The sequence below is a fragment of the Macaca thibetana genome, chromosome X, assembly GCF_024542745.1.
Source record: "Macaca thibetana thibetana isolate TM-01 chromosome X, ASM2454274v1, whole genome shotgun sequence".
Classification (NCBI taxonomy): Eukaryota; Metazoa; Chordata; class Mammalia; order Primates; family Cercopithecidae; genus Macaca; species Macaca thibetana.
Genome location: NC_065598.1, coordinates 129,247,922 through 129,260,557, shown reverse-complemented (window position 1 = coordinate 129,260,557; position 12,636 = coordinate 129,247,922). Strand labels below are relative to the sequence as shown.

At 41.6% G+C, this 12,636-nt stretch overlaps 2 protein-coding genes across 5 annotated transcripts in view; both read right to left on the bottom strand.

Annotated features, from left to right (window-relative positions):
- HPRT1 (hypoxanthine phosphoribosyltransferase 1) overlaps positions 1–12,636 on the bottom strand; it is a 1,139,661-nt gene that overhangs the window by 261,063 nt on the left and 865,962 nt on the right. The window lies entirely within an intron of this gene.
- The window catches only part of CCDC160 (coiled-coil domain containing 160), an 820,286-nt gene continuing 807,858 nt past the window's right edge, over positions 209–12,636 (bottom strand). For 2 of the 4 annotated variants that reach the window (XM_050777329.1, XM_050777328.1), the window contains exons 2-3: positions 9,293–9,409; positions 209–1,594 (exon numbers count right to left, since the gene is read on the bottom strand). In XM_050777329.1, coding sequence (XP_050633286.1) covers positions 593–1,570 — 978 coding nt within the window. In that variant the 5' untranslated portion in view covers positions 1,571–1,594; positions 9,293–9,409 and the 3' untranslated portion in view covers positions 209–592. The remainder of the gene's footprint in view (positions 1,595–9,292; positions 9,410–12,636) is intronic. The other 2 variants (XM_050777326.1, XM_050777327.1) reach the window with 1 other exon arrangement.

The window sequence follows — 12,636 nt, the reverse complement described above, 5'->3', positions numbered from 1 at the left end:
GTCTCTAAGTTGTCTTCTAGTCTATGGGAACCGTGGCCAGGTCAAAGGAGAAAGCCTGGGGAAAAACAGCAGGGGGAAGAAAAAAAACTACATTTTTTTCAGAGATGTTTATATGTACCGAATTAAAGTTAGACCCCCAAAGTAAGCAGATACATTTTTGGTATCCCACTGAGTTTGAACAGGCAGTTACAAGACCCACAGGCATATGTTAGGCTTATACACATAAACAAGATTTTTATTGTTAACATCAATGAACACAGATGGAAAAATATTCACGTTGCAAGGACATATTTGCTTACAAGATCACAAAATGGCTGTTGATTTGTATTCATAAATGATTTGGTGAATCAGTATGTGTTTTTGAGTGAATATATGAGATTTCCAAAGCTTCGTTTCCATTTGTACTCCTGGAATAACTTCATCAGAAAGAGAAAGCAGAAGCTTGGAAACATGTATATGTTTTATAGATACTGTGATTTACCAAAAATGAAAATAACATCCTATTACATATATTTTAAGTAATACACAAAGCAAATACAATAAACACTGATTTGGCTCAATGACTTGTGTAATGGAAGGATATTTTTAAGTTTTAAAAAAAATCCCCAGTAAAGTGGTCAAAGATACTTGATGATGTTGCCATTGAAGAAGCATAGTATTTTCTAAGCAACTCCAAGGCTCTGTTATTTCTTGCTTGTAGGGTCTTCTCAGTTCTCAGTTCATTCTTGACGGCACTGAGCTCTCCGCGGATCTTTGCCATTTCTAATTCATAATATGATTTCATTTCTTCTTTTAGGAGCACATTTCCAAACTTGGTTTGATGTTTTAAGTTCCTAACAGCTTCTTTTAAATCTCTGTTCTCTAGGTTCAATTTGTGGATGACTTCTTTGGCTTGCTGGAGTTGTTCACTTAAGTTTTTTACATTTGTTGCTTTTTCAGACAGGTCATTTCTTAAAGCTTGAACTTCATAGTCGCTTTTTGAAGCATCCGTCTCTGTTTCTTGAAAATTTAGAGGTTTTGTGAATATTTCTTTTCTGTAGTACAAAAGTTCTTTTTCAGCGTTTTCAAATTCCTCTTCTATTTTTCTGCATTTCATATTAAGTTCTTCCAGTTCTTCATTCAAAATATTCAGGCAAAGTTTTGGAGACATTCTTTCCATAAGTTTCTTTCTTATGTCTTGTCTTAGTAGAGCTGGTAAGTTATCTGTACTGCAGGTAGAGCTATCTTCCGTGCTGTTAAAGCTTTCTTCGGTTGTAACATCCACATTAGATGATTCATAGGATGCAGAATTTGTGTCTGTCTCGTTCTGTGAAATGTTTATCTTGTTCTCTCTTAAATTTGATTCTTGTTCTATTTCATTTAGTTGGAAAATATATTTTTTCCTCCTAAATTTACTTTCTTCTTGAAACTTTCTACTGGACAAATTATAAATTTCTTCCATTCTCTTGCTGCTATCTGTAGTCGTTTGTTCAGAAGAAGATTCAGGCTGAGAAGTCTCTTCTAGAACATCCTGTGCACTAAAAAAAGGAGTAAACATATACTTCTTCCAGTGTTTTCTTCTAGCATCCATTTCTCCAGGCCCCTCTTCCAATATCTGAAAAACACAATTTAAAACCAAGGCAGGCACATTATTTACACTAGTAGCTAGCATAGTAGAGAGAAATAAGAATGCTGGCTCATGGGTGAAGAATCTAAATATTTGAGTGCTGGCTCTCTCTCTAACTCACTGAATGACTTGGGCCTCAGTTCCCTCATTTATAAATGGAAAGGGCTGAACGAGCTAAGTTCTACAGATGCTTCCAGCTTTAAAAGTCTCTGATCCTATGAAATAGAACTGGTAAACTGACACATTTAGCTACTTACTGTACACACAGAAAGTGATTCTATAAGAAAACAGCTGTACACATAAAAACAGACTGCTTTAAAATAAAAAAAGTGATTTGAAATTAATAGGTTAATGTTGGTAATACCTGTGCTTTCAATGTGTCTGATGCCTTTCTAGTTCTTGTGGATTGGACTATTGTTTATTCATTCTTTAAAGTGACTAAAACATCAGGGCTTAATGAGATGTGAGCTTTTGGTAAAGTATACCATGCAGACTTCCTTATGACTAACTCTGCCAAATGCCCTTCTGTCTTGACCTATAAATTCCTGCTATTCCAGTCTTGGGCTTTGCTTTTAGGCAAGACTGCCAAGTGTACAGAATTCTATCTGTTTTGACAGCAATTTCTTGAGGAGAACCTAATGTCAACAATTGAAAATATTAATGCCACCAAATGTGTTTTTCTCAAGATATTGACTCTGAGTGTAGTTTTTAGGTGAAAATTCAGCATACTAAATCACAAACAACTTTCCAAGTTTATAAAAATATGAGGATGATTATTTTGTTTCAAAAAGAGTCTTCCCTACCCAAAGGGAATCCTTAATGTACAGCTTTCCCACAGCACTGAAATATTTGATAAGTGACTACTTCTGAGGGAAGGGAGAAAGAAGAACCAAAGCAGCATGTGGAGGGCCACTGGCACCTGAAGCCACCAACCGGTAGCTGAAGTTAGCCCTAAAGGGTGAGGAAAAGATGGAGAGGGTCACTTTATTCATTTTATATATTAATTTATCAAGACATATTTGTAGTATTACCATGGAGAAAAATCAAAGTATGCCTGCATCTCTTTTATCTATGCACTGAAATGTAATTTTCTGCTGGTAATGAGAAATGGCAAATGTTGTATTTATAACTTAATTAATATTTTCTTTGATTATTATAACAATTTTGGAGAATACAGAAAAGCACATAAAACAGAAGGAATCTCCTTCATAATCTCGTGGCCCTGAGATAACTACTTTTTGGTGTATGATCTTTTCTTTTCTTTTCACAAACAGTAGTTTATTTTAAATAACACAGGTTTTCCTTACTATAAGCAATGAAGGAATAAACTTGATACCTATAGGCACTGAACATATCTCTCCCCTTTGCCACACAAAAGATGGAAGGGACTCACCATCCCCAAGGGTACATCCCTACTGGCAACTACTTGGCTTTGAGGAAAGGAGAAGGTACACATATTCTTAAGATGAACTATTTGGAGAGTTCAGTGAAGGTACTAAAATCATTGGTCCAAAAGCCAGAAGCCAAGCTTTCTTGAGGTCAATCAGACCATAGTGATAAACTCAGACCTGAAATTTACAGTACGTATTTGCCATTGGAGTATCATCTTCTTTCTTTTGAAACAGTCCTTTCTGACTTTTATTATGCTATGAGTCACCATCCAGAAGCATCATTGATCAATCTGTTCTTAAAGGGAAACATCATTTCTTGGTTTCCCTCCTGTCTAGAAATATGAATGCAAATCAGTAGGAATTATTACAGCAATCATAGAGGAAAGGAACAGAGAGAGGAGAAAAGAGGGTGATATTAATTGCCAGTCACATTTTTTAGCAGTCAAATTTTTACCCAACAATTCTATAGATGATAAAAATGCTTCTAATCAGGTAGCAATGGCAGAGAGATTACTATTTCTCTTAATTCTGGATGAAGGGCAGTGGTGGGATTGATTAGGAAGGAGGTGAGCACAGGGGCAAGTAAAGTGTGGCCACTTTATATCTGGAGATAGCAAGAATGACACATCTGAGATAGAGGTCTGGGTATGGATAAAGGTTAAAATAAAAAACTCTTTTCATTAATAATTTTGCTCCTTGAAAAAGTAACTTCTACATCCAACCATCCCATAAATCTCTGGCAAAACACATACACACATGCACACACTTTTTAATTTTCACTGTCTTTCTTCCCTGAGCCTCTGTATAATTTCCTGGTGTCTGAAAGGAAATGCCTTTCAGTGAAGCCTATATAGTTACTGAAATGGGAAGAGTCCATTTATGACTAAGGCCCAGAGAAGTTAAGTGACTTGACCAAGGCCACACAGCCCATAGTAGTAAAACTGAGGACCCTGTCTCCCAGGTCAGTGCTTGTTCTAAAATTCTTCTTTATTCATCTGCTAGGTTTCATTCCCCACATTGAAAGAAAACAACCCACTATTTTCAGAGCTTAGGTATCTTTTAAAAGGCCACAAAAGAAGAGAGGAAAAGTGAAGGGGGGAGGGTAAGGAGAACTGCATGTCACATTTCAAAGAACAGAAAGAAAGGTTTGAAAAGCCTTTTGGAATTTCCCTCCCATGGCTTACACAGGGCAGGGTCAAGGGGTCTCTGAGCTGCTTCTTTTTTTTCTCTCTCTCTTTCATTGGCAAGATATCCTTTAAGGGCTTGTTCCCAAATCTAGTCACAGAATGTGGCAAAGCCCAGACTCGGGGTAAAAGCTGCCAGTCTCATTTTCTCTTCACAAATTGCACTGTCTCTTTTTATGCAGAACGAGTATGGCATTAGAATTCTCTGGCGAGAACAGGGAATATGCTTTAAGGCAATGACACTCCTTTACCCTGGGCTGGCAGCCATTTTGTTCTCAATAAACTTGACTAGGTAATTTGTTCCAGCATAAGGCAAACCAAACCATAAGCCATTATTGAAAGTGTAGGCATGCCTGTTAGTGGGTCAGTTGTGGACATTAGTGTAAGTGCCTACTCAACACTACAATGGATACTGAAGGTCAGAAGGGTAGGGGAAGGAGGCCTCGAGGGGATGAAAAACTGGTTTCTTTAGAAGCAAATAATCCAGAACACAGACAGGAAAACAATAAAAAGTCATAGGACAAAAACAACATCAGTAGTCCTCTAAGATAGCAATCCCCCAGAAGCCCGCAGGACTGCACTGTTAAGGCGTATGTGTCTACAATATGACTACATCTATTCATTTGTGTCTGACATGAATTAATAATGGACTCCTGATGGTTCTAGTTAGTGTCTCACTGAAAACATTATCATTTATCCTCGGGTGACTTTTTTTTTTGCACTGGCAAAGTAATGGAACATTTTTGCGGAGTAAGAGATCTCTTGTCTCATGCAAGTGGTTTGTATTCACCTAAAGAATTTGAGAACCACTGATAAACTAAATTGAAGATGAATTTATATATAACATGATGTAACATAAATGTCGAGAGCTAAGCAAAGAACAGTCATTTACAATGGACCTGTAGGTGCACTGTTCCATAAAAATCTTAGAGGAATGCACATTTATTCTCAAATAGCTCCAGAAAATAATACACTACTGTTTACTGTGAAAGGAGAAATCTACAAACCATCTCAGTTTCATTTTTGAGCTGGGGCCCTAGAGAATATAATCATATTAAAGTGAATGTGAAATTTAATTATTTGTTTTCTAAAATATTCATATTTTAAATCACAGGCTTTAGGGAAATTCGATGACATAAATCAAAATTTTTTTTTCTGTTGTCTTATCCCATTTACATGGGCATAGTGGCTCACATCTGTAATCCCAGTGCTTTGGGAGGCAGAGGCGGAAGGATAACTTGATGCCTGGAGTTCAAAACCAGACTGGGCAACATAGTGAGACTCGTGTCTACAAAAATTAAAAACAAAATTAGATAGGTGTGATGGTATATGCCTGTAGTCCTAACTGCTCAGGTGGGAGGATTGATTGAGCTCAGGGGGTTGAGGCTGAAGTGAGCTATGATCATGCCACTGCACTCCAGCCTGGGAAACAGAGCGACACTCTGTCTCCTAAAAAAAAAAAAAAAAAAAAAGATTTAGGTTTCAAATTTTCAGGACCATCTCTCTTCAAAAATTTAGATCTGCCTGCAAAATTCCATTATTCTTCCAGGCAGAGTAGGTAGGGACTGGAAAACAGTTCTGGAAGAATGCCAAAGGCTTTTTCCCATCTCGCAAGGGTCCTTCCTCTCAAACTTTGTAAACTGGGAATGATGGTTGGAAAAGGTTATCTCCAACCTGTGTTGAGTAACCTGTCATTACCCTTAGTCGCTTAGTAGCTTAGTAGCGCTCAAGAAGGGGCATGGCTTTTAGTCACTAACCAGGGGCAGTAAGGTGAAGACAAAGGGCTCCTCTTAGCATAAAGAACTTTCTCCCCTTATTCTTGGATAGTCTGTTCTCTGGACCCTTAGAAAAACTGCTCCACCAAACTAGGAAAAAAGTCTGTTACAAAGGAAATCACTAGTTTTGCTTCTTTCTCAACTGTCCAATTTACTCTCACTTCAGAGCAGTGGTTCTCAACCTTTTTTTTAAATTTTCTTTTTCCTGCTTACACTGTTTCCAGACACAAAAACACTCCCATCACTACCCTCTTTCCTCAGAAGATTCTGACCTGCCCCCATAGGGGAGATTCCCCATTCTCCACCTTCTTTCACTGACTTGCAGAAAACTATTAAATACCAAAAGAAGGACGCAAATGAACTGTCTGAAGTCAAGATGGATCAATATGTATTACCGTGCAAAATTGTGGGGAAGAAGGAAAAGGAAGTTCCTGAGAAAGGAACTGAGTGTGGACTATGGTGGAAAAAAGACTGAAGGAGTCAGATATCTTGGCCCCCACATTTTAGAACTGCGAGCCTCAGATTCTTCAGGTGTAAAATAGGGACAATATATTGGTTTCACAGGTGATTAAGAAAAACGAATGAAAATGGAAATGAAAGCAATTTTTAAAGTGTACTGTAAACAATGGGTTTTGTTCATTTTCAGGTTTTCCTTACCCTCCCTTTGAACATAAACCAGCCAGTTAAACAACGTAAACTTTCTCCAGAGATATGTACTCCAAAGTGGCCAGCCAGAAGTCATCAGACCTCAGAAAAAGTTAGTTTGAAAAAAAAAGTAGGTACTATTAAAACAAATATAAGGAAGCCTAAATTCCAATCTCAGATTGATTTAATCTGCATCCTCAGGGAAAAATTAGCCCTAACTTCTGTAAGTTAGTTGTTGATGTCCCCAAATTTCAGAAGCTGAATTGATTTTATCTAAACAAAAAAGTGGTAGTTTTTTCTACACCCTAATATATCAGCATTTTAAAATCACCAATTGCTTTACCAAGAGCTTTCCAAATGTCCCACTGTATTTCAGAGGCACCAATAACTTCTCAGAAATGAGTATTCGTTTGAAGACTAGCAAGGATGACTTTGCACTCTGGATTGTTCCTGTGCTTCTGTGGCATTTCACACAGACCTTTATTATACAAATATGCTATGATGGCCTGGCATTGTTACCTGATACATAGTAGCCCTGTATAAATATTTGTTTAATGAATGATCCTTAATATTCTTCCTGAAATCTCTACAATGCTTTGATTCTAAGTTACTTTTAAAAAATTTTTTTGACATAATTTCTCCTCTGGCTTATAAAGTTTTGGGGGTGGTATTTTAGGGAAAGCACTTTTTTTTCCCTTGAAGTTTATTTGGCTTAGCTAAAAGTCTTTAGGACACTTTTCTTTTTCTTTTTTTTGAGATGGAGTTTCGCTGTGTCACCCAGGCTGGAGTGCAGTGGTGCAATCTCGGCTCACTGCAAGCTCCGCCCCCGGATTCACGCCATTCTCCTGTCTCAGCCTCCCGAGTAGCTGGGACTACAGGCGCCCGCCACCACGCCCAGCTAAATTTTTGTATTTTTAGTAGAGACGGGGTTTCACCGTGTTAGCCAGGATGGTCTCGATCTCCTGACCTCGTGATCCGCCCGCCTCAGCCTCCCAAAGTGCTGGGATTACAGGCATGAGCCACCGCGCCCGGCAGAACACTTTTCTTTTGTATTTTTATGAGGCCTTCCTGAGAGCTTACTGACAATGCAGATGATCAATTACAAGGCTGAAGAGTTATGTTGCGTAAGGCTCTGTGCTTCTAAACACTCCAACAAAATATCAGCTAACACGACTGTACTTACACTTCCTGGGGTCCAAGATCTTCTGTCTACTGGATATCCTTGCCCTCCTTCTCCAGTTTGAACTGGAAAAATGAAAATTCCACCTCCCTCCGTGTAATCAGGAAATATGTTTAACCAGAATGACCAAACCTGTGTTTATATCTGAGATGTAGATTAAAATGACAAGTGATGGCCGGGCGCGGTGGCTCACGCCTGTAATCCCAGCACTTTGGGAAGCTGAGGCGGGCGGATCACAAGGTCAGGAGTGACCAGCCTGACCAACAAGGCAAAACCCTGTCTCTACTAAAAATACAAAAATTAGCCAGGCGCGGTGTGGCACGTGCCTGTAATCCCAGCTACTTAGGAGGCTGAGGCAGGAGAATCGCTTGAACCAGGTAGGCGAAGGCTGCAGTAAGCCGAAATCGCGCCACTGCACTCCAGCCTGGGCGACAGAGCAAGTCTCTGTCTCAAAAAAAAAAAAAAAAAAAAAAAAAAAAAAGACAAGTGATATACTTAGAATGTCACTTGGTCTATCTGAAATGTGATACCAGACACTAAGAGGTAATTTCTCTTTTTGTCAACCCATTTCCCCAACTATTATGCCACTAAGTCTTCCTTCCCCAAGCCATACAGATATCAAATGGGACAAGAATCATGAGGAAATTTTATCCAACACAGTACCTCCTCACTTTTAACACCTATTGGGCAAAGGAGGGAGCCTGGCTCGTTGTTAATCAGCACGCCACGAACCACATTAGCAAAAGGCTGGAACCCAGGCCTTGCCTCCCTCCCTCAGAGTGCAGTTAATTTGAAACAAACAAACAAACAAACAAAAACATCGAAAAGGGAAGTCATCCTGATTTTTGCTTTCATCTGTCAGGGTCCTAATATATGGGCCAAAGTGTCCACTCCCCGGGACAAATTGTCTTCTGTATTGCTTTGCAGCTATGGAGTGGGAAGAAAAGTACCATTGAAAACTGGACCCCGTGAATGGTTATTACTCCCCAATTCTTTGTTATTAGTGTGAAGTTATTCCTTCTATAAGAAAAGATACGGCGAGTCACCTTAATTCCGAAGGCTGAGACTTTATTAGTATGGAAGTCACATTCTTGCCACAAAGCTGTATCTTTGTATGCATAGTTTGGGAGTTTTCTCTGTAAATTGTTAACTGAAACTCCTGCCATCGCTGCCTCCAGAGGAGAGAAGGTGGCTCAGGGTCGGGGCGCTGCTTCGGTCCCCATTGCAGGTGACACTTTCCACCTCCCCAGTCCCGACCTAGTCGCTGGCGGGCGGCGGGAGAGGCCTGACCCCACTCCTCTTTCCGCACTGCCACTCCCACGCCCTGGTCTTTTCCCTCCCAAACGCTTTCCAGTCCCGGCCTGAGCCTCTAAAGACAGAAATAACCCGCAGTGGGGGTCGGGGCGCGGACTTGGGCCCCTGCCCCTGGCTCTCTGCCCCTTCGACCCCTGTGTCCGGGAAGAAGAGGGGCGAGCCCGGGGGAGCCCCGGCTTTCCCGTGCGCAGACATACCTGGAAACGTGGTTGCGGTCTGGAGAGCCCGAACCTCTCTTCCTCAAAGCCAATCACCACCGGCGCGCGGCAGCCCCTCGTTCGGCTCTGGCCACCGCGACCCTGCCGGGCCGGCTCGGGCCTGAGCCACCGCAGTGCAGTGCCAGAGCGGGGCGCGCGGTTGCCTAGCAACGGACCTGCCAGATTTAAAGGGACCGGCACTCGGGACGCGCGCAGGGGGCCGCGCGCTGGCGTCCAGCAGTCAAAGCCTGGCCCGAGGACTGAGCATGCCGGGTGGAGCGGGTACCGCGGCGGCTTCTGCCCGGCAAGAAATAGGAGCTCATGGGAGGAGAGCTGAGTCAGGCTGGGAATCGGCCAGAAACTGCAAGGCAGCCCCACCCGCAGTGGGATTATTACGGAGGGTCTGGGTGACTCACAAAGCCACCTGGACACTGTGACTGTGTGGGGGTCAAGACTACGTAGCATAGGGCCATTTCCTAGGCCTGCTGTTATTAGCATGACATAGTGGAGGGTTTGCCCTGGAAGGTCGCCAGGATTTGGTGCAGGGTTGCTAACTATGCAGGAGTTCCATCCCACCCTCCATCCCCACGCACACCCTCACGCATTAGCACAATGGTCTGACTTCTGACCAAGGTTTTAAGGACGTTAGGTCAGGAGAGCATTGTGCCGTGGCTATGCCCCTACGGAAGACTGGACTTGTATCTCAGAGAGCCCATGGTTTCCTCATTTGCCGCTCAGGAATTTCTCTAAACCACTCTTGCACCCTACTTGAATTTAAAACCCACTGGGGGCAACTAGTTCCACACTACTGACAGTGTAAAATTGTTTCCTTTTATTAGTCCCCAAAGTACTCTCTTCCTACTTCAAAGGTTGCTCACAACTTCCAGGATTTGGTTGGGTGACAAGTCAATGCTTTTCACTGTGTTATAGATTTTAAACATTGTATTTTGTTGAATCAACAAACGATCTTCTCAGACTTAGGCCAGGCGCGGTGGCTCACACCTATAATCCCAGCCCTTCGGGAGGCCGAGGCGGGCGGATTACTTGAGGTCAGGAGTTCGAGACCAGCCTGGCCAACATGGGGAAACCCATCTCTACGAAAAGCACAAAAATTAGCCTGGCGTGGTGGCACACGCCTGTAGTCCCAGCTACTAGGGAGGCTAAGGCAGGTGAATCGCTTGAACCTGGGAGGCGTGAGCTGAGATCATGCCACTGCACGCCAGCCTGGGTGAAACAGTGAGACTCCATCTCAAAAAATAAATAAATAGGCAGGGCACGGTGGCTTATGCCTGTAATCCCAGCAATTTGGGAGGCCAAGGTGGGCGGATCACCTGAGGTCAGGGGTTCAAGACCAGCCTGGCCAACATGGTGAAACCTCATCTCTACTAAAAATACAAAAAAAAAAAAAAAAAAAATTAGCCCGGTGTGGTGGCACACATCTGTAGTCCCAGCTACGCAGGAGGCTGAGGCATGAGAATCACTTGAACCTGGGAGGCGGAGGTTGCAGTGAGCCAAGATCGCACCACTGCTCTCCAGCCTAGGCGACAGAGTGAGACTCCATCTCTAAATAAATAAATGAATAAATATCTTCTCAGATTTTGATTATCCTGGTAGGCCAGTATTAATTCTTCCATCACCACGATGGACCTGACTCAGGCCATGGGACCTGAAACCATGGGTCTGGGGTGTCTGAAATAGTAGCAAGAGTGATTCTTAGGAAAGCTAGAATTTTCTAGGAAGCATGAGGGTGAAAAGAAATATTGGCTTTGGAATCTCAAGTGAAAGGAGATTTAAGAATTTTTTAAAAGTGCTAGTCTAATTTATCAAGGACCTAGCAAGGGAGTGACTTAGGAACAATACCAGGATACATTTCAAAGCTTCAAAACTTCTTGGGAACTGGATGTAACAGGTGTTTGGGAGCTGGCAAAGCTTTATTTAGGTGCCCTGAGGCCTAGTTCTCAATCCCCTTTTTCCTCCTTAGAGAATCAAAGTCAAAAAGGGTTGGAGGTAGGAAGAGTCCTAATGTCAATGTGTGTTTTATTATTGACTGACTCCTTCAGAATTAGTTTGTGGGATTCTGACAGAACTTCTTTCCTTGACATTGAGTCTCCAAATTGCCGTGCATCTTGCATGTTTTTTTTTTTTTTTTTTTTTTTTTCCTTGAGACAGTCTGGCTCTGTCACCCAGGCTGGAGTGCAGTGGTGTGATCTTAGCTCACTGAAACCTCTGCCTTCCGGGTTCAAGTGATTCTCCTGCCCCAGCCTCCAGAGCAGCTAGGACTACAGGCCCGCACCACCATGTCTGGCTCGTTTTTGTATTTTTAGTAGAGAAAGGATTTCTCCATGTTGGCCAGGCTGAACTTGAACTCCTGATCTCAAGTGATCTGCCTGCCTTGGCCTCCCAAAGTGCTGGGATTACAGCCATGAGTCACCGCACCAGGCCTATCATTTGTTTTAATTATTTTAAAAGGATCCCATTTATTTCTGCTTGAGGTAAGATCCCTTATAATAAAGGAATCTTTCTTAATTGCTCCATGCCTCACTTTCCTCATTTATACAATGGGAATACTAATTGGACTTAACTCATGAGTGTTGTGAGGATCAAGTGAGTTAATGTTTTGAAGACCCTTAGAACGGTACTTGACACAGAATAAATCCTATATAACTGTTTGCTATTATTATTATTATATTGCCTTATACGTTCCTTACTTTCCTAAAATGTAAATACAAACACACTGATGGTGATAATTCAGGGTGTGTTCTGGAAAATGGAGTCAGAAATCTTGAGACCCAGAATTCCAAGCCTCTATTTCAGGTAGAGTTTCAGATTCTCACCAAGCAACTCCACACCACCCCCAAATTAGTGAATAAAAGGCACAAAGATTGCCTTGGTCTTGCCGTAATTATCTTTTTAAATATGGTGGGTCACTCCTTGTACCAGAGGTATCATATGGCAGAGGATCAACAACGATGAGGACGGGGAGTTTTGTTATTCAAAGCTACTGCAGACTTGGAGATAGGTTTTCAAATATGTAAGTCAGAAAACGTTTACTATCCTCTGGAAGATTTACGAATACTAAGGCAACAAAGCACTTGATATTGTATTAATAGAATTATACAGTCATACAATGGAGCCCAGCCTTCTCATTTCACCACGTAGGAGACTGAGACCCAGAGAAGTAATGTGATTTTTTCTTTGATCATGCAGCAAAATAGGCTACTCTTGATTGCCCTGGAAAATGATCCTAGTTTCAGTAGCCTCAAACCCAAACTTGGGCTATTTGGGGCAATGAAAACATAAACATTTATAAGCATATATATATATATATATATATATTTTTTTTT